At 42.4% G+C, this 27,090-nt stretch overlaps 1 protein-coding gene across 3 annotated transcripts in view; it reads left to right on the top strand.

Annotated features, from left to right (window-relative positions):
* The window catches only part of GRAMD2B (GRAM domain containing 2B), a 28,941-nt gene extending 8,748 nt beyond the window's left edge, over window positions 1-20,193 (top strand). The window contains exons 1-14 of one of the 3 annotated variants that reach the window (XM_078599913.1): window positions 5,983-6,332; window positions 9,099-9,221; window positions 10,152-10,224; window positions 11,497-11,569; window positions 11,666-11,769; window positions 12,921-13,016; window positions 13,228-13,299; window positions 14,096-14,185; window positions 14,972-15,071; window positions 15,511-15,618; window positions 16,779-16,875; window positions 16,994-17,101; window positions 17,955-18,051; window positions 18,805-20,193. In XM_078599913.1, the coding sequence (XP_078456039.1) occupies window positions 6,283-6,332; window positions 9,099-9,221; window positions 10,152-10,224; window positions 11,497-11,569; window positions 11,666-11,769; window positions 12,921-13,016; window positions 13,228-13,299; window positions 14,096-14,185; window positions 14,972-15,071; window positions 15,511-15,618; window positions 16,779-16,875; window positions 16,994-17,101; window positions 17,955-18,051; window positions 18,805-18,873 (1,260 nt within the window). In that variant the 5' untranslated portion in view covers window positions 5,983-6,282 and the 3' untranslated portion in view covers window positions 18,874-20,193. Of the gene's footprint in view, window positions 1-5,982; window positions 6,333-9,098; window positions 9,222-10,151; window positions 10,225-11,496; window positions 11,570-11,665; window positions 11,770-12,920; window positions 13,017-13,227; window positions 13,300-14,095; window positions 14,186-14,971; window positions 15,072-15,510; window positions 15,619-16,778; window positions 16,876-16,993; window positions 17,102-17,954; window positions 18,052-18,804 lie in introns of those variants that run through there. The other 2 variants (XM_078599912.1, XM_078599914.1) reach the window with 2 other exon arrangements.
* Window positions 20,194-27,090: the final 6,897 nt, after the last annotated feature.

Raw genomic sequence — 27,090 nt, forward strand, 5'->3', positions numbered from 1 at the left:
ATCCAAAAGTGGCATTACATTTTCAAATACGTCAATAGAACATATTGAACATTATGAAAACATTTGTTGGAAGAAATCAATACCGTAGACCATTCGTACGATTTGAAATGTGTTATTCTGTCATCTGTCAATAGGAGTCTCTCTAGCGAGCAATCAATCAACAGACCAAGCGTTCCCGCTCGCTCTCCAGATCAAAACTTTCCTTCTGCAAAGGTGTCAATTTTTGCTGATGTCTTTTCTCATTGCTCATCCTAACCTTTGGTTTTAGAGTTGTACAACCGTGCTAACCGCACCTTCGAATAGCACGGTTTTCTACAAAGGAAGTTTAACATACATACAATATTCTTGGTTCTTTGTTTTTATTTTTTACTCTTTCACCTACACGTGATTGACCCTTGGGTTACACCCATCTCAAACCTTTATAACTCCCTGCCTTAGCAGCGCTCCCGCCATATATTTTTCCTGCTTCGGCAGCTCTCACCTGATGACCATTGCTTGTGTTGCGATCGAAACGTCGTGTGATATTGTGATTATTTTTATTATTTTTCTATCTACGTGACTTTACCGAAAGAACCAAGAATATGAATCCCTGCAGTCACGAAAGCTTTAAATCAAAATACATACAATAACACACACACGTCAATGCATTAATAGTACATCGGGTTTTTTTTAGGTAAATGTCTGAACGTATAAATATAATACACAGCTCATCTTAACTGTGGTGATGTGGGACCAATATCCTATTATCCGCATTTGCGATATTAATTGCTTCGTTTATTCAAGGGGTTGGGCGGGGGGGGGGGAGTTGCGAATAATATGATTCGCTGGTAATAAGATCACAGAAAAGAGGATTTTTTCTATAAAAAGCTGGATACAAATTATGGTCTACTGTACTCTGCGATGAATGCAGTTCCAGAAATAAAATGCTACATTTGCGTTAGTAACTTATATGACAGCACACACATCACCCTTCACAGATATCAATGCCGTGGCTACTTTGTGAGTGACAGCAGCAGCACATTAGGGTCAGCGAATGTGGCAATCACACACGCACACACAGATATATATTAACCTTTGCGCTGATAACCGAGCTCTCAGGGAGAAATGCCGAGCCAAGCAACACAGCGAAATGAGCTCAACAACCAAAAAGAGACAGAGAGGAAAACTGAGACCTGTCTGCTACAATACACACACACATCTCTAAAACACCCTCCTCTTACTCTAACACACACACACACACATCTAACACACACCTCTAACACACACACACCTCTAACACACACCTCTAACACACACACACCTCTAACACACATACACCTCTAACACACACACACCTCTAACACACACACACCTCTAACACACACCTCTAACACACACACACACCTCTAACACACATACACCTCTAACACACACACACCTCTAACACACACACACCTCTAACACACACCTCTAACACACACACACCTCTAACACACACGCCTCTTACTCTAACACACACATACACACCTCTAACACACACACACCTCTAACACACACCGCTAACACACACACACCTCTAACACACACACACACACCTCTAACACACACACCTCTAACACACACCTCTAACACACACACACCTCTAACACACACACCTCTAACACACACCTCTAACACACATACACCTCTAACACACACACACCTCTAACACACACACACCTCTAACACACACACACCTCTAACACACACCTCTAACACACACACACCTCTAACACACACACACCTCTAACACACACACACCTCTAACACACACACACCTCTAACACACACCTCTAACACACACACACCTCTAACACACACCTCTAACACACACACCTCTTACTCTAACACACACACACACCTCTAACACACACACACCTTTAACACACACCTCTAACACACATACACCTCTAACACACATACACCTCTAACACACACACACACCTCTAACACACACCTCTAACACACACACCTCTAACACACACCTCTAATACACATACACCTCTAACACACACCTCTAACACACACACACCTCTAACACACACACACCTCTAACACACACCTCTAACACACACACACCTCTAACACACACCTCTAACACACACACCTCTAACACACACACACCTCAAACACACACCTCTAACACACACACACTTCTAACACACACACACCTCTAACACACAAACACACCTCTAACACACACACACACCTCTAACACACACACACCTCTAACACACACACACACCTCTAACACACACACCTCTAACACACACCTCTAACACACACACACCTCTAACACACACACACCTCTAACACACACACCTCTAACACACACCTCTAACACACACACACCTCTAACACACATACACCTCTAACACACACCTATAAAACACACACACCTCTAACACACATACACCTCTAACACACACACACCTCTAACACACACACACCTCTAACACACACACACCTCTAACACACACCTCTAACACACAAACACCTCTAACACACACACACCTCTAACACACACACCTCTAACACACACACACCTCTAACACACACCTCTAACACACATACACCTCTAACACACACACACCTCTAACACACCCCTCTAACACACACCTCTAACACACACACACCTCGAACACACACACACCTCTAACACACATACACCTCTAACACACACACACCTCTAACACACACCTCTAACACACACACACCTCTAACACACACACCTCTTACTCTAACACACACACACACCTCTAACACACACACACCTCTAACACACACCTCTAACACACACACACCTCTAACACACACACACCTCTAACACACACTTCTAACACACACACACACCTCTAACACACACACACCTCTAACACACACCTCTAACACACACACACCTCTAACACACACACACACACCTCTAACACACACACACACCTCTAACACACACACACACCTCTAACACACACACACCTCTAACACACACACCTCTAACACACACACACCTCTAACACACACACACACACCTCTTACTCTAACACACACATACACACCTCTAACAAACCTCCCACTCCAACACACACCTCTAACACACACCTCTAACACACACCTCCAACACACACCTCCAACACACACCTCCAACACACACCTCTAACACACACCTCTAACCCACACCTCCAACACACACCTCTAACACACATACACCTCTAACACACACACACCTCTAACACACACACACCTCTAACACACACACACCTCTAACACACACCTCTAACACACAAACACCTCTAACACACACACACCTCTAACACACACACCTCTAACACACACACACCTCTAACACACACCTCTAACACACATACACCTCTAACACACACACACCTCTAACACACCCCTCTAACACACACCTCTAACACACACACACCTCGAACACACACCTCTAACACACATACACCTCTAACACACACACACCTCTAACACACACCTCTAACACACACACACCTCTAACACACACACCTCTTACTCTAACACACACACACACCTCTAACACACACACACCTCTAACACACACCTCTAACACACACACACCTCTAACACACAAACACCTCTAACACACACACACCTCTAACACACACACCTCTAACACAAACACACCTCTAACACACACCTCTAACACACACACACCTCTAACAGACACCTATAACACACACACACCTCTAACACACAAACACCTCTAACACACACACACCTCTAACACACACACCTCTAACACACACACACCTCTAACACACACCTCTAACACACATACACCTCTAACACACACACACCTCTAACACACACACACCTCGAACACACACCTCTAACACACATACACCTCTAACACACACACACCTCTAACACACACCTCTAACACACACACACACCTCTAACACACACACCTCTTACTCTAACACACACACACCTCTAACACACACACACCTCTAACACACACCTCTAACACACACACACACACACCTCTAACACACACACACCTCTAACACACACTTCTAACACACACACACACCTCTAACACACACACACCTCTAACACACACCTCTAACACACACACACCTCTAACACACACACACACACCTCTAACACACACACACACCTCTAACACACACACACACCTCTAACACACACACACCTCTAACACACACACCTCTAACACACACACACCTCTAACACACACACACACACCTCTTACTCTAACACACACATACACACCTCTAACAAACCTCCCACTCCAACACACACCTCTAACACACACCTCTAACACACACCTCCAACACACACCTCCAACACACACCTCCAACACACACCTCTAACACACACCTCTAACACACACCTCCAACACACACCTCTAACACACACCTCCAACACACACCTCTAACACACACCTCTAACACACAGCTCCAACACACACCTCCAACACACACCTCTAACACACACACACCTCTCTTACTCTAACACACACACCTCTCACAAAACAAGGACAAAGATCCCCCATGTAGCCTTCACAGACTGTTGGGGCAAGTGCTGTTAGCGAGCAGGCCGGCACGGCACACGAGGGGGGTGAGTGGCCAGCACCACGCCCGGCCGCCTTTGTTTCCCCAGTGACGATGCTTACACACCACACAAGATACTCTTTGAGGCTAAGTCGACCTAGGGAAGGCCCAGCACCGGTTCAAATAATTGTCACCGGTGTTGGCCGTGAGCGGGAATCGCACCCGGATTGCCAGGTTCGTAGCGCAGCGCGCTAACCACTACACTACCGCTCCCCTCTCTTCCTGTAACACACACACACCTCTTACTCTAACACACACACCTCTGGGGCCGTCCATAAATGACGTCACGCGATTTTGGACGATTTTTGACCCCCCCCCTCGTCACACGGCGTCACAAAAAGTCAGACCCCCCCCCCCCTCAAATATGACGTCACAAAGCTCTGCCCCCCCCCCCCCAAAAGAAAAAACATGCTTCAAATCGCTTTAAACTATTGTCATTGGAGTGCGTATTTAATGTGGTGCTGCACTCTAATGTTGTAGGATAAAACATTTATTTAAAAGTTTATTTAATTCAGTAGAACGTGTTGTCTATATTTATTGAAAGTTGCGCATTTTGATGTGACGTCACATTTCTCAAACCACCCCACCCCCTCGTCACACATCGTCACAAATGTGTGACCCCTCCTCCCGCTAGGTGCGTGACGTCATTTATGGACGGCCCCTCACTTCCTCTAACACACACACACCTCTAACACGCACACCTTTCAGTCCAACACACACACCTCTAACACACACATCTCTAACACACACACACACCTCTAACACACACACACACCTCTAACACACACACACCTCTAACACACACACACACCTCTAACACACACACCTCTAACACACACACCTCTAACACACACACCTCTAACACACACACCTCTAACACACACACACCTCTAACACACACACACACCTCTAACACACACACACCTCTAACACACACACACCTCTAACACACACACCTCTCTCAAGAGTGGTTGCGTCTCCCTGTCCTGCAGCTGACAGATTGACCCGTGAAATATTCATGGTGGGGGTTTTCAGTGGCTGCTTGGATAGCCACAGGACAGGGCAGGGTGGGTGTGTGTGTGTAGCGTGTGGTGTGTGCGTGTGTGTGTAGCGTGTGGTGGGTGCGTGTGTGTGTAGCGTGTGGTGGGTGCGTGTGTGTGTGTAGCGTGTGGTGGGTGCGTGTGTGTAGCGTGTGGTGGGTGCGTGTGTGTAGCGTGTGCGTGGGTAGCGCACAAACCGGTCAGGGATTAAAGGACCGCAAGCAGCGAGCTCCTGCGAATGTCCCCATGCTGTGACCTGCCCCCCAGCCTGCGTGCTGCTACCCCACCTTGCCTGCCATTCGATTGGCTCCAATGAATAGCCACACGAGATCGGCAGCCCAGCCCCTCAAGGTTTCCTGCTCCTCCTCATCCTCCACACAGACTGGTGTGGTGTGTGTGTGCAGGGGGGTTTGGCTTGAACTCTCCTGAGCTGTTTCATCACTGCGTTGAGAGCCGAGAGGAGGTGGTGGTGGTGGGTGTTGTGGGCGGGTGAAGAAGGAGGAGGGGAGGGCATTTGGTGGCTTTCCAGAAAGTGGTGGCCCGCTTGGTCAGCCACCACAACTCTCAGAAGGGGGAGGAAGCACGGTGTGCTTCTTTTTCATGGAGAAGTACTCATGAAGATGACCATGATCAGGACGAAAGAGGAAGAGAATTGCACGAATGGGTGAGGCCTTAGTAGTGTATGACCGTTTAAATGTTTAATGGAAACCGCAGCTGGTCTCTCGCTCTCTCGATTTCTCTGGGGCACCACTGTTGTGTCTGTATGTGTGGGTTTTTTTTTTCTCTCTCTCATCTCACACTTTCCCAATGGCAAGAGTGAACGATTTGGTGAAGGTTGAGTGCCTTGAAGGAATGGGTGTTCTAAGTTGAAGAGACAACTCTTAGTTCGGCACGTGTTCTAAATGCGCCTGCCAATGTACGTACTGTACTGCAGTGTGGTGTTGTCTTTGTGTGTGTGTGTTGACTTGTACCGAACACAGTGACACCTCCATATGTATGCACGGTGACTTTCTTTCGCACCGTACGTAGCCAACCGTGTTCATCGGAGGTGCCGGGGTGGGCGGGAGGAGGACCGTAAACTAAAGCAGTTTCTAAAGAAGTTAGTTTTTACGAATGATGCGAATGATATTCTTGACCCCGTGGAAATATGTTCGGAAGCTAAATGGCACTGCCGAAGACTGCTGGCCACGATAAGGGGACTTTTGCTAATTACCTCCGAATGTAAAATCTGTTTCTGCTGGTTGTAGAGCATTGTGGCTGTACCGTATTCAAGTTAAAAAGAGGGCATAACAATTGTTTAAAATCGGTTGACAAATAATTCGTTTTCAAAACGTATAGCAACAAAAATTAAACTTCTGGTGGTTGAGCGAAAGTTATTTAGACTCGTGTAATAAATGGTTCGTTTATACAGGGTAAGCTAATCTTATCCGTGGTGGTGTGGAGTTACAGATGTTGACGATATTCACATTTAGGCCACTTACCTGCTTGGGAAAAATCGCGATTAATAATATCGCGGATTTTAGGAGTTTTCATAGAACTTGCCTGCAGCTGTGGATAATCGAAGACGCGGATATCGGGAAGTGTTGTACTGTCTATACTCTATGCCAAGGCCGTAATTATAATAGATATTGAGGGGGACACCCCCCCCCCCAATATTCAAATATGCTCAAAATGTCCCCCCCACCCCCAATATATTGCTATAAAATAGATTTCTGTTTATATAATTGTGGTTATGGTTGTACTTTATGAATCACTAATCTCTGCCATTATATACAATGAAACAAGAAAAGGTAAAAAAGAAAAAAGAGCAATGTATTACAATACACTATTAGACATTGTAAAAAAATAAAAAAAAATAAAAAAAGTCCATACTATGTGTTAGTGAATTTTTCAATATTTCAGGCAGGAAATGGCAGGAAATTCGTTTTCAAATTGAGATTTGTTTTCGGGGGGGTGGCCCCCAGACCTCCTGGAAGATTTGCCCCCCCCCCCCCCCCATGTTGACTCCATGGCTACGGCTTTGGTATATACATTCCTACGATGAAAGTGCTATTTAAACGAGTGTTACCTAATTAAAACTCTTAAGCGTAGTTTTTTTTCTCATACTAAATGAACTATAGGACACATAGGCCTATGGCTAAAAGTACTACACTGTACAATATGTTGGCGTGCACGCTTTTGACTCATTTGAAATGGACAAGCTAAAGTAGCGCATTCTATGGATGGGGCCGCCAAGGAAAGAATCGAAATCTTTAATCTTGGTTAGGTGGGACATGTGCAGTATTTTGCAATGGACCAAGTCATGTTGACCAACAAAGTTACCAGGTGTGTCTTTGTGAACACAGCTGCAGTATTGACCCCGTTTCAATGAAGCACACAAAGTCCCGTTGAATAGTTTGGTCCCCTGCTAGCACCCCCACCGTTAATGGGCACAAAAGCTATTTCCAACCGTGACCTGCAATTATCAACATACTTGCAATCGATCGGTAAATATTTGCTCAAATTATGCCCTCGCACGGTGCACAGCATTTCACCGTTTCGTGTTTAGCAATGCAATATTTGTGGTCTCCTAGGCGGAAGCTAAAGTTTGCTCATAGGCGCCACGTCAGTCAGCTGACTCAAGGTCTTGATAGTTGACACTTGATGTTGTGTGCAAGTCATCCATATAGGCAGACGCCACACAACTGCTCAGTTCTCCAAAGAACAAGATTGTGACGAAGCTAATGATGGTTTTCAGGGGCTAGCCTGAGGCTAAGCTCTTATATACATTTCACCTTATAAAAGCATTACTTTTCTAACCTTCATAAACATGACTTTCCTTGTGTAAATCTATTTCTGAGGGGCCTCCAATATGCAACATTTTAAACTGCTTTGGATGCTTCCGATATCCTGACTGCAGCCAATGCCTGTTAACAAACTTGCCAAAAATATTAAAAACTCAGAATTTGCACGCTAAAGTGTCTGCGTTTTCAAAATTTGGTTTTAGCTTTTAGCAGTTTTTTTACAGTCATTGGTTTCACAGCTGCTATTGTTTTGACCATCGACTACAAAAACACAACAGTGGCACCTATTGTTCCCTTTTATGTAGGTTTAAGGGCTTTACTCTGAAACGCAGTTTACCGTACATTCCAACCATTTTCAATCCGCCAACGGATGAAGGACTTCCCAAGCCATGTCATTCATGGGGAGAGGGTTGATGAAGTCCGGGGGTGGGAAGCTGCAAGACTGGTTCTGATCTCGATTGCCCACTGATGTAAGGTGTGGCCGGGAATCGAACTAGGCAGGCCAGGCTCGTAGTGTCGCGCACTCACCATTGTACCACCAATCCACTCTTTAACAGTGTAATTCAAAGGGAGCTATTTCATATTGCTGACATTAAAATGTATCCAAGTAACAGGGTTTGTCTCATTGTGCCTCTTCTATTTTCCAGTCGTTCTTCAGAAACCCCCATCCCAACGCAAGTAGATGGATTCAATCAACGGGCAGACACGTTCAGCAGTGAAGCCGATGCCTTGATCGATATTAAAAAGAAGAAAAAGCCCCCCATATTGAGGTAAACAGATCTCTCTTGAATACACGCGACCCACGTGCTTCATCATTCACCGCAAAGCAGTTCAAAACATTCTTGGTGGAGCAGTTTACCCGCAATACGCCTCTTCAGACCTTTGTTGAGTACGCACAGTTACAATTGGATGCTGTTGAAAATTACTTCTAGTGTGCATGTGCTCCGATCTAATAATGGAAGCATATAATTGCACAGACTGTTAAAATGAATACTTGACAACAAATACACATTATTACTGCGGATACAATTCTCCTTTACCTGTATAATGAAGTGAAGGCCCTCTCATGCACCATTCTATTTCTGAATCTGCTGTTCCTGTTACCTGCCCTCTCAAATCAATCTATGGATCCTCATATTCATCATCGTCATGGTCCATGATCTATCCATCTCTGAATGAAGGCCTCCCTTTCTCACGGTCTCGCAAAGCAACAATCCATCTGGCTTCTGCACATGAGCTGATTTCATCGCTCCATCTCCACAAAGGATGTCCTCTCGGGTTTGTTCCCTCCTTTGGCTGTCACTCTCGTTATTCTCCACAATTGCCCAACATCTTTTATTGTCACGTGACCTATTCTTGTCTCGTCACCAATTCTCAATCCTGTTTACTTTTAATGACATTCAACTTGCGGGCGTTGTCTCATCTATCTATTCCTCTTTCTGCCTCCCAGTGTAATTCCAAGAATTCACATCTTCAAGCTTCTTCTCTGTGCACTTTTCAAGTGTTGTTCTATTTTCGGTTAACCGTTCGGATATCCATGCTTACCCGCAATAAGAGTAACCAGGAAGTGCAGTTAAATTCATCCTATTACAGTGTTTGTGTTAAGTCTGGATAATCGGATCCACCACCAAAATCCCCACCTCCCCCTCCCCCATCAGCATGAATAAGAGGACATCTACTTTATGTTACTTTCGCCACAGATCCAACACGTATCATCCTTCCTTAGCAAGGACTGGAGAAGTTGAGAAAAAAAACAAGTCCCCATCAGTCTCTGTGAGTAACTCACTGCATATCACAAAGTATCGCCTTCTCAAAACATCGTGTATATTGCTTGAAATATAACATCAATCTGCAGCACCGCACAAACATGCATCGAACACGAGAGGCCAATCGTGTGTTCCTGCGTGAGTAAAGACGGTTTATCTAGCTTTGAGGCACAAGTGTTACGTCAGTGATTGAACACATCTGTCGGTTTATTGGACAATTCACAGGAATCTTGCACTCACAATGGAATGTTCACCTAGGCACTGTATTTAAAGTGTGAACTTAATGACAGCCGTGCGCGTGACTTAACTCGATTGACGAGACCCCCATAGAGCAATAAAAGAATGAGGCAACGGGAGATAAGGGCCTTGATTCGAGGTCAAGGCCTCTGTAATATGACAGGCTGTACGCCTCGGGGTTCAGCCGTTCGTTACTTTAATTGAGGGGTTACTTTCGAAAGATTGCAGTTTTTGGTACATTGCACAGTTAAACTGCTTGCGGGTTGACCACCAATCAGGATGCAGAAAAGTAACAATGGTTGCTGATCGTATTGAATCTGACTTAAAAAAAGAACGTACTGTATTTGCACAGCAAGGAGCAATGTAACTGCTCAGAACCATACCGTTCTAAACCACACGGTACATAGAGGTTATTTCTCGCTAATGACAGGGTCATTTTTTCCTTTTGGTGCAGCATGTTTCACATCCTGGTGAGTTTGTTTCTCAAGTGTGGCACAGTGGTTTTCTTCTTTTGGCCGTGTGTTTTTTTTTAGAGAAGCACAGAGCATCACGTCAACTAAAAACTATGCAAATAGAACGTTCAAACATCTGGTCGCAAACGTGCACAGTGACGATGAAACTTGAAAATAATGGCTGACCTGATTTTAATTGTTTCCAACGTGGATGGTCATTACTATTTTTACGAATATTATTGCTTCGAATTAATAGTGAAATTGAACACTCTATTACATGGAAACATGACTTTCCAACATCTAAGATATGAGCCATACACGGCACAATCATTGCATATATGACTTGCGGACTACTCAGGTTTAGGCGGATATGTGAAACGTCTTGTTATGTGAATTTATAGAAAAATTACATATTGCTGCACATGTAACCGCACTGGGCGTGGGCTGGTAAGTGGTCAAGGTGGATATGTGACGGTTGGAAATGCTGCATACTGTACACACTGTAGAAATTAAACAAATGCAGATTGTTGGTGCCCTTCCATAACGTGGCACTTTGTCGGACTTTTCTTTGCTCTATATTTGCTCTCTAGCCCCAGAACAAGTACACCAACCAGTTCCACAAGTTGTTCAAAGAAATTCCAGAGGAAGAAGATCCCATTGAGAGTAAGTATAATGACAGTTTTGGTTCACTATTTTGTATTTGTATAGTCCAATTTTTTTCATGCAAACGTTGTATATGTGTGCTTTCTCCCTCCACAGCCTTCAACTGTGCACTCCAAAGAGACCTCATATTTCAAGGCCGAATGTTTGTCTCCGAAAACTGGATCTGCTTTTTCGCCAACTTCTTTGGGAAAGACGTGAAGGCATGAAACACTTTCATTCTGCTCTTGGTTATGCAAGGGGTTCTACTGCCCACGTTTAAATAAATAAAAATACATTGAATATTACTGCAATACATTACGGTACAATTCTTGTTTTTCTTTTATAAAAAAAGGTCCAATGTCTTGGTATACTGCTTTAGTTACACTTGTTAATACAATATTTAAACAAAGTAAGACATATTCAGAAATTAAATATTTTAAAATGTGGTAGCGATGGCCGATGCAGCTCATTGTGTCGTGCGTGGCATGTGCACTGTTAGTTGCCCCAGATGGGCACACTCGGGTAAATTAAAACTCAACGAAAAAGGGACCCATTTCTTCTGGCTTATTACGTTGCATTCACAATCCATTGCATTGGGGTGTCCTGAGTGGTCGTGGCTGGGCCATGGCAGAGTCAGATTTTATCTCGCATTTAAAAGCATTGTCAGATCTAATATTCCCACAGGCTCATTGAGCTAGTGGGTAAATTTGCGTTGACTCAATACTGACCCAAGATGAAGGATTTTTTTTCCAGCAATGTAGCTGAAATGTGTGCAATAAATCAATAACTTTCTAAAATAATGTACCTGCCTACATTGCCCTGTTCTGTAATAATATGAATAACCACATTTAACTCGATTACAATCGGGTGATGTCTCACTTCTTGGTGATCAATTTGCATAATTATACAAGAATGGGCTTGAGTTCTCGAATCTCCTAAGAGACCAACTTATTGAATCCACCATATTATATTGCGATTTTAAGCTTCCTCCTAAGATCGTCGGCACCTTCATAGCATTCTCAATTTAGCATCAACACTCCCACAGCAGTCGGTTAAGATGAATGGTCATATTTGTAATGAAATGAACATGTACTTTCAATTTAAAAGGTGCTAATGATCCATCTGAATGGCTCAGTGGTTAGTGCACTGCATTTTTAATTTGGTCAACGGAGTTAGATTCCAGTCATAGCTAAAATAAGGGGTGAGTGATATTTTCGCCAGTCCTGAGCATCACCTTAGCCAATCCAGACTGGTCAAATAGCCCTCATAAAGAGCGTGGCATGGGTAGGCTCGAGTCCAGCAGTGGATTAACAAATGGCTGTAAATGAATATTATTATTTTACAATGATCGTGTTTTCGCATGTAATTTTAGGTTGCAATTCCGGTGTTGACTGTGAAAGCGATTAAAAAGCAGAGAAGTGCGCTTCTGCTACCAAATGCCATTGGCATAACATCTGCCTGTGAAAAAGTAAGTCTCATTTTGTTATCGTCACGAAGCTGTTCAATGTGTAATTTTTCACATGAAAACATTGCATACCAATTAAACATTTTTACAACACTGCCCCGTGAATAACACGAATATTAATTGTATGGACCAATAATGTCATTACACTTTATACGTATATAAAAATTGCACTTGATTCTTGTTTGAATTAACAGATGTGGTGTTCTGTTTTTAGCACATGTTCATCTCCTTCTTGGCCCGGGATGCCGCATACAAAGCCCTGCTGTCTGTCTGCAAGCAGGCCGAGGTAAAGCAATAGCCTCGTGCAAGCTGCTTCCTCTCATCTCATCTTTCTTTGTCTGAGCTGGCTGCTTAACCCCTAAGTGATACTTATACTGTATCTGATACTAAGTTCATACTTACACTGTACCCTGGTGGACTCGTTGAGAGCGGCTCTTTGCACACGCATACACTTCTGGATACTTAAAATTTCTAATTATAGGATCTGTCATTTTGGCAAATGTTCTGCTGTCTTCCACCCGATGGGCAATTCTCTCATGGTTGACTAAGCAAATACATTTTTCGTCCCACAAGACAGATGGGAATAATTTGTAGAGGGAAAAAAAGAGCAATAATGAGGAGGTGGCCATGAGATGGGAGAATCCATCTCTGTAAAGGTTTGCGTGTTATCCCTTTTTATATGTGTGGGTTTTCTCTGGGTACTCCTATTTCCTCCCACATACCCCACACTCAATAAAGGAATTGGCCAAACATACCATGGCAGACCCTTGTTGAAAAAGATTATCGAGACTATAGGGCATTACTGTGCTTTTAGCAGAGCTAAACGTCACTCCACAAAAGAAGTGACTCTCAAAGCATGCCATTTTAAAAGAACAACATAATAGTGAGTATTCTTAGCTGTCTTTAAAATGCATTTTAAAAGCATGTAATTAAACAAATGTTTTATCATACATTCAACAAATCTGTCACAAAACTATTGGTCATGTAAAGAGATCTGTGGTGTATAGTGTTCGTAGTTTTAGAAATATATCAGATGTGCTGCATGTTAGTGTCAAACTAATATTTTGAAATGTTTCACATAGGCAGTAAACGAAAACAGTTCCAACAACCTTGTACAACTTGGGCAGGAACAAGCCTCCAGCAACTGCGCCAGGCCTGATGCCTTCAATCCGGTAAAATGCTCATGTCTTTCAATATAAGAGTCTGGTGGAACAATTGCTAAATCCTCTTGACAGCATTGAGGAATACAAATTTTGTAGCATGCATTCCTATATACTGTACTGAAAAATAAAATAAATAGATAAATGGATGTTTTGTATTTTCTGTGACCACAGTGGATATTTGCTTATTTCACCTTTTTTACATTTAATATAACAATTTCAATATTAAAATTTCTTTAAATCGAGGTAGCTATAGAGATTGGAGCCCTGAGCTGGCATCACAGAGGCCCCTGGGCTCCAATCCAAGCAGCCACCTGTGTTTAAACTGGCCCTTCGACTGTACGGAGTGGATGGCCTCAACCAGTCAACCAATGACTGCATGAAAAAAATCATTAAATGTGTTTTTTCACTTAATTTAATGCCAAAGTTTACTCTTGAAAAAATATATAGGTTTCACTATCATGTGCCAATTGCAGCAAAATCATAGCATCATTTGAGGGGAAGTACAGCCTCTATTGTATAAATATAAAAAAGGCCACTTGAAGGGTTTTTCAGAAGAGGTTCTTTAAAAATATCTCTTGCAGTTGTTCCACATGAATTCTTTTTTCTGCAATTTTGCTAGCAGTAGACTGGAAATAAAATTCGGAAAAAGATTATAAATATTCATTAAAAAAGACGTGACACTTTACGTTAAATATTCATTTGAAATGCACATCATGAGAATGGGATTAAGGGTAAAATAAATTCAACACAAATCCTGACCTTAGCTTATATGTGTTTTTACGTGTTTTCGTTTAGACCACCACTGATGGATTGCGCCTTGAATTGGTCCCTTCCAATCAGACCACTCCAAGTACACAAAGCAGCAGCACCAGCTCTGTGTTTGAAGAGCATGAAGGTATGCAGCTGGAGTCCAGTCAAACATTTGCCGTTTTAAACATACAGTTCCTACTTAAGTCAAACATGTATTTAAACACTGTATCGCTGTACCAAAGACCTGTTGCATGATGGTGAACAAACTGGACTTGCAATCCAGAGGTCACCAGTTCAAATCCCCTGATGCAACAGTTGAAATAGTGGTGAACTCTTTTTAAATCTCTCCACACCTCTGTCCAACCGGCAATATAAATGAGTGCACCCACAGTGAATCGATCGGCAGGTCACGTGTGGTGCTCCTGCTTCAATGCAAGACGTCTGGCCAGCATTGAAGAGTAGGCCAAATACCCTCTGTAGAGCTCCCTCTAATGGAGGAACGTCCACCAGCGATACGAAAGCACAACTTTGCAGAGCTTGTACCTTCATCAAAGATAACCTTTCTGACCTTGACTTTATTATAGAAAGCAGCCCGACAGAGATCAAATGGAAAAACGGTCTGCATGAGACTGATGCCATCTCAAGGCCATCATCAACCCAGACAGCGGCTCCCCCAGCCCCCTCATTTACCAGTATGTATTTTGTTTTCCGCACGGCACAAAATAAGGAGAATAAGTGCGATCTATACAAGTTTCATGCGTGCGTCTCATACAATTGAAACCGCTCATGTGTATTGTATTCACACAGGTCTATTCATACTTTGAATTCCACTGATTCTGTGGGGAAAGTGGGGGTGGAGCCCGGCCAGGTTCTCAGCAGTAGAGCGAATCAGCTCGCGGTTGGAAGTTTCGCGAGTTTAAATCCTGGTTGGGGGTTGACTCTGCCAATCATTCCTCCAGGGTCATGGGATGATGTGGGGGGGAAGTAAACTGGTTTTCCCATGGATAGACTTGCCCCAGCCAAAAGATTGTTGAATCTCCATTGCTGCCTCAGGGATTGTAAACTGGAGATGTACGTTGCCTCAATGCTCAATTGAGCAGGAAATCGCTTTGACTTGGATTTCCATTGCTCTTGCGGGGAAGGGGAGGTGACCAGGGGAACGATAGGATAGGGCGAGGGGAGGGCATTCGTTGGGAAAGAGTCCACAACCGTTTCGAAATATAGAGCTTTGTCTAACGTGTCAGGTCAGGTAGAGGGCATAAAAAGGTGAAAGTGATTGGGGGACTATATTAGCTGGTAAACTGTCATCTTGTTCTGAATTGTATAAGCTGAAATGTTCCAATGCATAAAGCTGATGGAGCATGTGTACCCAATGCGCCAATCCAGTATGTATTTTAGAATTGTATAAAACGCATTTTCTGCTTACCGTTAGAAAAGCGACAGGTTTGTGTATGTTAATATTCGGTCAGGTGCTGTGGTTTTGTGCCAATTTGTATTTTCAGAATAAAGAGTGATGTGCACTGGCACATAACCATATAGAACAAAAAGGGAAAAAATGAAATAACACTGCTGTAAAAGAAAAAAAAGGAAAATTTACATTTCAGGGCAATGGTCTTTATGCATAGCTCTGCTATCAAGAAGTGCCATTGCCCAAAATGTCAACTGTTACATACACTTGTTTTCATTTTGTATAATCAGTTGAAGTTGCGTTCACGGAGCATTGATTCTTCACCCAGGTTGTTCTCTTGTCGGCATAGAGGTGTTTTGGGGCTTTCTGATACTTTTGCAAAACAGCTACCATTCACCTCCTCGAACTGTGCAGTGACATGCTACTCTTGTTTTCTCTCCTCAGGCAGACTCCAACAAAAAATGTCTTACCTCTTAAGTTCAACACCAAGGACAGAAGATCAACAATCAGTGCATTACATTCTGGTTGTGTGCACTTTACTGTAAGTGTAATCAATTGTCGTGCATTAACAATACACTCGACGACAATTTTCATTATCGACGGATGCACGAGGAAATTACGCTCATGAATTGTAATTAACTCTGCCTTTCCGCTTTCAGGATCGTGTTGCTTATGGTATCGTCTTGTTACATGGCGGTGAAAATAGCATCCTTGGAGGCTCACCTGACTTCAATCGGGATGGGACCTGAACAGCAATATGTTCCTGGGTAAGCCACTGTTTGCCATATATAACATTACCTGATCACTGCAACTCAGCAGAATATTTTTAATTTGGAAGAAAAAAAACCCATCATGGCTAAATTAAGAATTGTTTGGAAAGTTTCAGATTATGTTAAATATTACAAATCAAGCATACAAATCTGTTTAGTTAAGGATATGAGCCACATATCCACTGCTGAATGGAGGCCTCCCTTTGCCAACATCTTCCCTCATGGTCCTGTGATACCACAATCCATCTCGTTGCTAGACACAAGTCAATATATTTCGCAACTCTATTTTCTTGAGGGTAATCAGTAATACGTTAATAATACTACTACATATTATTGGTTCTTTCGGTAAAGTCATGTAGAAGGGAAAAATAAAATAATAACAAATATAAGACAATACAATTCTCACGACGTTTCGACTGCAACACAAGCAATCATCGCCAGGTGTGAAATCCACAACAAGAAATTTTGGAAAAAGGTTTTTTTTTTTCTAAAAAAAATTGAAAAAAGGTTTTTTTCTCAAAAAAATTCAATTTTTCTTGCTGTGGATTTCACACCTGATGATGATTGCTTGTGTTTCAGTCGAAACGTCGTGAGAATTTTATTGTCTTATATTTTTATTATTTTATTGTTTCCCTTCTACGTGACTTTACCGAAAGAACCAAGAATATGAATCCCTGCAGTCACGAAAGCTTTAAATCAAAATAATACTACAGTAGTAATGTGCATGAAATATTAAGCACTTTCACCATTTTTTTTTACAAAAATAAGGCAAACAAGTGTTATGAATGTTGTCATGTAATTTAAATACATTAATACTAAATATTAACACTACCCATTTTATGCATTTTAGCCTTCCCGACCGAAGCAATTTGAATCCCATGTCATCTGCTGACAAAGTAGACCTCACCAACAGTGAACTGATGACTTCTCTGGCTACGCTAGGCAGTGTAAGTTCCTCCAACTACAGTATACTGTAGTGTGAATAGGTAACGTAACATTTGGTATATTGAATGCTAATCCCTTAGTCAATTTAAAAGGTTTTCTTCACTAATACAAAGTAAATATGATGAACCATGGAATTGATGCTGTATATTGTGTGTTATATGGTATGGTTAAATGTCTTGTTCGGGGGGGTTACAGGTTAATGTGCTTGTCGGAGAGGTGCCATGCAAATGTGATCATTTTTAATCTAACTGTCACTAAGTAATGCTATGTGGCATTACCATCTGCTGTAGTGCTAAATTAAAAAGGGTATATATGCATGCCATTTTATGTTGGCCCAAATCCTACATTTAAAATCAAATGGTAATGATATTTTTTCTTGAATGCCTGCGGAGATCAAAAAGATTTGATAATTGACTATCAAAATTCAGCAGCCTGCACTCGTTAATTTACTTTGCAATGGAGTAACCATGACATCATTGTGCTCGATTATATTATATGATTGGTGAATAAAGAAGGAACAATATAGGCAACTGTGTGCTGAACTAAGATATGCTCTTCATCAAAGTCTCGTGAGCATATTCATCCATAAGCAAGCACTAACAATATATTTAATGCATATACACGTACCATATTATTCTGTGCACTGGACAATATCCAGTTCACAGTTTCTAAACAATTCCTTATTCACGCATATTTAGAAAATAAGTTAACGTGATATATATGCAGTAGTAATATTGAACCTATTCTCGTTTCAGGCTATAAAAAATCTGGATGAATTGCTTGTTGAGCTACAGTCTCTCATCACTACTGCTTCACTGTCATGATTTCAAGACCTTCTGCAGGCAGAAGATTGTTGGGACCATTGGGGCCAGAAAAAAAGGGGGCCTGTCTCCATAGCTGTATTTATGCACATGAAGGGATTTACAGAACTCCACGATGATTAGCAACATTTTCAACCCAGGATTAAAAATCTGCAAGTGGAGCCAACACAAATCCAATTGCAATAAAACATTTAAATAATTACAACTGCCTTGGTGTAGTTGCGTTAGATTCGTTACCACTGTATACAACTCGGTGGGTAATTTTGCTTATGGATGTGGAGTTTTTTTTTATCTCTTTCACAGTCTGCAGGATTTGAGTGGTATTTTCTAAGTTTACATGTGAACAATGACATTCCATGGCTCAGGGTACAGTGCCATTGCCGGACTGGATGTTGCTGTGCATTCATTCATGCTTTAAAGTGAGGATGCGCTAATTGGTGCTGATCGATACTGACCTTTTTGTGTTGAAATATCCTGTAAAAGAAATCCCCAGCATGTGTGAATTTGCAATGAAGTCATGATATTAGCACCTCACTTTCAAAATACAGCTTATCCTGCGTTCGTCCAGCACTTTAGATTATCTGCCATTGTGTACATTACAGTTTTTACTGGGGACTTCTTTCCCATTACATTGTATAATGTACAAGCAATATCCTGAAAGCTAATCATGCCAAAAATCTTTCATTAAGAATTTTTCTAATTTCGATATCGAAGAATATTAGGATTTAATAATCCAGACGCCGTAGGAAAACAATGTTTTATGTGTGCAAATCAAGCTTTTTCACATTTTATTGAAATAAGCCGTGAAAAGTGACTCACCAGTAATTTCAGATTCGCTATTTTTATCGCACATTTTAAATTGACAATAAAGTGTCGGGAACAGTGCTTGTCACCTGTAATGAGAATTTGGTAATCCATTGTGCTTTTACATTTTCGTATCAATTCCCATTTAAACCAAAGGTGCAAAGATGAGGTCTGCAAAAAGACTTGTGTGCTTGATAGCACGATTGGTTGACAGCTCTTTAAAGTGCCTATACTGTATTTAAAAAAGGCCCATCAACAGCAAAAGATTGTAAATTAAGTAAATTATAAGTAACCTGCAGGTGTGCAGTGCATATGTGCAGAAGTATATCTGTTTGTTGATGTGTTGAATGCATTTACATCAGAACCAGTGTAATTTCTTTAGCGTGTGTTATTTATGGATTTCTCGTTATAATGAGTGATGTATGATGTTTATTTATTTCATTTGGTGAAACATACATTTCTGTAATTAGCTATATGTTATTAAAGTGTAATTTATGAATTAATAAAAAATAAAAGTACTTTTTGTGTCAAATGCTTTGCATTATAATAATAATGTGCCAGTACTCTGTTTTGAGGGGGGGGGGGGTATATTAACAGAGCTTTCTCCTACAACGCCTTGAAAGACTAGGCAAAGGAATAAGTCAGTCATTTCCTGCTCATGAGCATTGAGCCAGTGGGTATCTCCCTGTTTACAGCCCTGCGGCTCATGGTGAAAATTCCACATTCCATTACGATGGTGAGTTTAGTAATAGGACAACCACTGTAGACTTCCCTAGCAAGTGTTATTTCTTTTACAGAGCCTGGAAGGATGGTGGGCCGAGTCAACTCCCAACCAGTATTTGAACTCGCAACTTTCAGGATCACGAGCCGCTTGCTCTACCACTGAGCCATATGATCGGGGAATGTTTTTAATTGTATTTAGTATGGTTCTGCTGTACTTTAATCCAACCAACAGTTCATAATGTAGAACGTATACAATTGCACACGTGTGTACTTCATACAATATACTGTGCAAACATACCCGTATTAGTGGTGAAGTGGTTAGCACACTGCGATCTGAATCCAGTTACCTGGGATAGATTCCCAGCCGTGGCACGCGATGTTAGTGGCACGTGATGTCTGAACTGATCCTTGGCACCCCCCCCCCAACCCGCCCTTCACCAACCCACACTGACCAGCGTGAAGTATGGAAACAACCCCAACCACAAATGTCTGGGGATGTAAAATAGAAAATGCGTACCATGACTGTGTGGAAAGGCCTTCATCCAGCAGTGGATTGGCGTCTACTATATATTATACAGTTTAGATCGCAATTCCACTGAGTGAAAACATGAAGTAAATGTGACCTACCATCAACATTTACATGGTGTGATATTGTAACTTTTGCAATTTTTAAACAACGCTGCCTTATGTGGATAAAATAAGTCGCGTTTTCATCCTTTGAAATAATCGTGAAAAAATAAACATTGAAACTCCCTCTGATTCACAACCCAATTACAAGCACATCCTGTTTTATGTGGTACTTATTCATCCGAAAAATGTCTTCCCATTTTTTCATGAATAAGAGTGGCACAGCAAACACTATCTAAGACGCTTTATCTGGTGAGAGAAGAGTCACGGTAAAAATCATCCTATTCGCAAACAGCCGCGATCCATTCAAATGATGGATGAAGACCTCCCCAAACCGTCTCCAACACTATATCTCTCCTGAAACGTAAACTGATTCCATTACCACCATCTCTGCAATGGATGTCCTCTCTGGGTATGTTACTTCTGTTGGCCGCCATTCCGTTGTTTAGTCGTGACCGGCAACCATCATATCTTCAAGTGACCTTCCAAGGCCTACGAATATTCACCGTGTTGTTGATAAGCGGAATCGTTTTTACGAATAGGCATGCATAATAGGGTCCACCAACAGCTTCCATCAATGCAGATGAGGGAGGTTTCACTGCACTGCAATGCGTAGTGCACACACACACATCCCTTTACTTTTAAGTAATTACAACCGTACGCATTTAATCACTTAGAAATATAAAGGGGATAAAATAAAATGCTACTTAATCGAGAAAAGCCCCCAAAACTCCAACGCGTTGTGATATTTTACACTGAAATACATTCGAAAAATGGAGCCAATGATCTTTGCCCTGGATCCTCAAGCAAGTTTGACGTCTAATAAAGATTTATTTCTTTATGACTCTGGAGTTCAACCTCGGTGACAAGTGACTGACTAACGTGGAGCAATCTTTTTTAGCGAGAGGTTCAAGAATCAAAAAGTTGCATTTGTCTGGAACCAATGGCAATACCGATGTCATAAAAATAGATAAAAGGTTGACCTTGCACCGGCCATTGGCATGGCTATCAACAACTTGAACTTAGATCCCTGACACAGCCGACCGCCTGACCCTGCCACAAAATAACCTCACGTACGCACCCTGAGGGTCTTACGCACATGTGCAGTGGCACAGTATTGCCATCTCCCACGCGATAACGTAAGTGTTCGATTTTCTGGCTGCCAATCACAAGACATTTCTTCCGCTCCCGCACGGGGACAGTATAAGAGTCATTAGAAGGCCTCGTCGCCTTTTTAAGTTCTTGTTTAATTTGCTTTGTCAGTCCATGTGTGACCCTTTAATGTGTATCTCTTGTCCTTATGTCTCCCTACTCTTTGGTTCTTTCGGTAAAGTCACGTAGTTATAAAATAAAATAAATATGTCTCCCATCTCTTATATTTATCCATATTTCATCTCAGTAATTTTTATTTTCTACGGTCCTTTCATATCTATTTCTTGATTGTAACTCTTTCACCTCACTTACCTATATTTATATCTACACAAGCCATTTCTTTCTCTGGGTCACAGCTGCAAGGGCCACATCTGGCCCACGCCCAAGCAGTTGAAAAACCCTGCACTCTGGCAAGGCGGAGGTCAAGGTTGGGATAATGGAGCCATATATGGCTGCAAGATATGCATCCAAATGACATTTAAATGTGCAGTCCTGCAATGGCTTGCTCGGGCCACTGGTGGCAGAAAGGCCCCCTGGACGGTATTTGGCCTACTCTTCCACAATGACCACATGCCTGTCAGAGGTGGGAGTACCGACACTATCCCACCACACGCGACCTGCCGAGTGACTAACTGTGGTGCATCCACTTATATTGCTGGGTAGGACATGCGCGGTTATTTTAAGAAGAACCTTTTGCTCGATGTTCCAACGGCCTCGCGACGAGATTGGATCGACCCGGAGAACCCCTGGATTTAAAGTCCAGTATGCTAACCATTACACCACGCCAAAAATTCGTGCAGCCATGTATATACGGCACATTAAAATATCAAGAGCACGTTCGTGCTGCGATTAAACGTGTGAATGGAATAAGGCGATGTTTGCGTGTGATAGTGCAACCAGCCCTGCCACATCAGGGGACACCTACTCGTTCTGAATCCGCATTCACAACGACACGTGTATATATATTCTGCTCCGCTCGTCCCTTGTCTTTAACCGATTGCCAAGTGGCGACAAAGATCGTCCGTCCGTGATCGTCTCCGCAAACACGATTTGCGAAGCGTGTTGAAAGCATCGGGAAAAATTCGAAAAGATCCAACAATATATTACTCCCGCCTTCAGACGGCCAGAATTGGCACCTGAAATCTTGTTAAACGGTATCAACGTGATGACTAATGGACACGGCCCCCTTTCGTCTACATCACGGTGGAATCAAATGCACTCTCGCTTCCAGCTTCCAGCGAGCACATTACTCTTGCGGTCGCCATGGCAATCTGGTGAGCTTGCTGTCTCTCTGGGGAATGGGGGCTTAGCCGCTTTGGTTCTTCCATCAATGACAATTTTGCAGCTTGCGAATACAGTGCCATATGGTCCTCTGGTCATCGCAGAACGTGGCGGTAGCGCTTTCTGAGCGGAATACGTTCACTCGGCGCTTGTGTGCCTCTACGTTAATAACGTAAAGAAATGTTTTAATCCGACAAAAAAAACCACAGAGTTGATGCTTTGATGTGCACCGTTTATGGATAGATGGAGGGCACTCCGCAACATTACCGTGAGCTCCGTACGTAGAAATAATGTTATTTGGGTCTTTCGGTAAAACTACGACGTTTCGATCGCAACACAAGCGGTGTTGCGATCGAAACGTCGTAGTTTTTTTGTTCTTTTCTTTGAACCCAAAGAATATGAATTAATGTAGTCACGAAAGCTTTAAGTCAGGAGAATTAATGTTGCAAGTGGTTTTCCGCCATTTACGCTCCACCGAAGACCAGCTGCTCCGTATCACCCAGTCAATTAGCGACGGCATGGCCCCAACGTCCACCTCAGTGAACGGCACGTGACCTCATTGACCCCAAGCGAGCTTTTTTCAAGGTCTGGTCCAAAGGCCTGTAACGCCAAAATTAATAATTTCCATGCAGACGCCGCGCTGCATCAACCGATGGGTGCAGGCCGTTCTCACCTACCGCTGTGTCTGCGTCGACGTGAAAGGTCAGCACAGTCGATACCGCTATTTCAACAACAAGTGTCCCCGAAAGTTGCGTGCTTTCGCCAATTTTATTTATCATGCATATTAATGGGATTCTGCAGAATCTACCAGCTTCGAGATGGGAGCCCAATTTAAGATGAAGTGGCACTGTTGGACATCCAACAATTAATCGGAATGCGCCGAAAGGCTCATGCAGCCGCCAATCGAGCAGCTCGATCTGTGAATGCAGAAATCTTCGTCGAGAACACTTTGGAGACACTGCTGCACTCGAGACGCCCTGGTCACATCCCTAAAATGTTGTGGATTTGAGAAGCTGGCCGACTAGGCCACCATCAAAATATGTTTTTTTGTTTTATCTGGGACGTGAAGAAGGCAAAACATTAATAAATGTGAATTGTGATTACTGAATTGGTGGACACATTTAAAAATGATTCTTCTTAATAAACGGATGTGTGCAAGCGTGTATTTTTTTTCCAGGAAATTACCCAATAAACATGCAAAATTGGCCAACGTTCGCATGCGGTTAGAACCGTTGGATCAATTATGGCCCAACGTTCCATGTTTCAATGCTATGCGGTCCATGCTGCCTACAATTTAGTGGTGGCAATGAAATACTGCACCTGGACATTGATGGCTCCATTACCATTTGCCAATCAGTAACAGACAACTTTAATAGCCATTCTTAAAATTAAATAAAAACTTCAAACGTCAACGACGCGCTGTTAAGTGCGTTTCACGGTGTCAGTAAACATAAACCGCATTTTTGGCTTTTTCATATATTTCTCAACACATTCGGCCGCAGTAAATCTTCAAACGTGCTAGTAAAAATTTAAGACCACGGAGTACATTTGCGAGCTTTGATATGTTTTGGAAGATGCGTGCAATCGGACGGCTGTAAAACTTATAAACACACCTGCCTTTGTCGTCATATATTGGATGACCACCGTATAAGGAAGACATAATAATAATAAAAGGTTCTGCTGGCTGGCGTGCGGGCACGTGCGTGGTGGCGGTGGTGACGTCACCCAACCCGTCTGCGTGATTACGTCACCTGCATCCCAGAATTGAGCCGGGACCGTGCGTGCTGACGTCATGCCTCCGTCCACATTGCTTAAGATATTTTTTAAAAATGTGCAGTGAAATTCGTGTTATTAACAGCCCTAATATCCAATACTCATTATCCAGGGCACCAATCGATTTGTATAAAGTTCTGTTATCTGCATGCAGATTCATCATTTCTATCACCTGTGCTCATGGAGGCCGCTAGACCAATGGACTTCCTAACAGCAGGTGGCCACAGATTGCGATCGTCACATCTCAGCTGTTGCTGCTCTCCATCGCAGGGTTTCGCCCACTCCATCAGTCCGTCTTGTTGTGGTCGTCCGTTCCCTTTGTTGCCTTCCGCGTGCGTTGATAACACTGGTCAACAACAACAAAAACATGTTTTTCTGGCCTGGACTTTTGCAGCTGTTTTAGACTAATTTCAGGGTGCTGATTCCAAATCTGATCTCAGATTTGCTCTATCACATCTCATTTTTATGCTATCGGCATACCCAATTTTCATTGATTTTACCAGAAATTAACTCTGTCACTTATGATTGCAAGTTGTTGCGAGTCAGTGACTGCTTTAGTGTTAAAATATGGTGTTGTATTTTTAGGATAGTGTGTTTATAATATAATTTCATGTAGATATCCACATTTATTTAATATTTTTCTTCTGCAGTTTTTATTGAAAATTCAATATTTTATATCTCAAAACCCTGATGTGATAGACACAAATTGATGCTAGATTTGGAATCAGCACCCCAAAATTACCTTACAACCGTTGGAATACCTATTGCCAGAAAAAGTGTGTTGACCAGTGTACTAAACGATAACCTTTTTTTTCATCTCAACACATTTTAAATGGCACCCCTAGTGGCAAGCTGTCTTTTGGTAAAAGGTTGACCCAGCATCTGACATGGAAACTGGCTTTTGTCTGCCAGTAAGGGGAAATATTTGCTGTGTATTATCCCAATAATGTGATTTTGCAGGAAGAGTTATTTCGAGTTTGGGAAATTTTGAACCCTGACACGGGCACACAAATTCTTGCGAATGGCATCAGGAGATCTTTAACGTCCACTGTGTGTACTATTGTAAGGGTCACACGAGGACACTTTAAGTAAATAATGAACGGCGGCTGTTTCATGGCCAGGCACGGGAAAGCAGGGGATTGGTCGAGGACTTGGAGAGAGTTTTATTTATACTGTACACGTTTTTGTAAAAAAACATATCAACTTAATCCATAATAGAGGTTTTTGGGGTAGATCGCGTAAATATATGAACTAGTAAGGGTTTTCACGTAAACAGAACGTGGCCAATTCGTCGCTTATAATACAGCACCACCGGTGTGTTGGAGAGCCAAGCCACAACATTTACAATTACGACTGTTGTGTTAGCCGACTCCCTGTGTTGTATTGCCATTATATTTCTAAGTTTACTAGGTTTGTTTTCTACCTGATAACGATTGCTTGTGTTGCAATCGTAACGTCGTATTCTATTATTTAATTAATTTTCTTTCTTCGTGACTTTACCGACAGAACCAAAGAGTACTGTAATTCCTGCAGTCACGAAAGCTTCAAATCAAGTTTAATTTAAACTAGCTTAATCGAAACATCGTCCTCAGATTGTAAATGGTGTGGCTTGGCTCTCCAACACACCGGTGGTGCTGTACTAGTGACGAATTGGCACGTTCTGTTTACGTGAAAACCCTTACTAGTTGGCTGTGTCGGGTGGTGGCGGGTTTTAACGACACATTTATATATTTAGGGGCCGTCCATAAATGACGTCACGCGATTTTTGACGATTTTTGACCCCCCCCCCCTTCGTCACACGACGTCACAAAAAGTCAGACCCCCCCCCTCAAATATGACGTCACAAAGCTCTGCCCCCCC

Source organism: Lampetra planeri, chromosome 13 (genome assembly GCF_965212315.1).
Source record: "Lampetra planeri chromosome 13, kcLamPlan1.2.h2, whole genome shotgun sequence".
Taxonomy (NCBI): domain Eukaryota; kingdom Metazoa; phylum Chordata; class Hyperoartia; order Petromyzontiformes; family Petromyzontidae; genus Lampetra; species Lampetra planeri.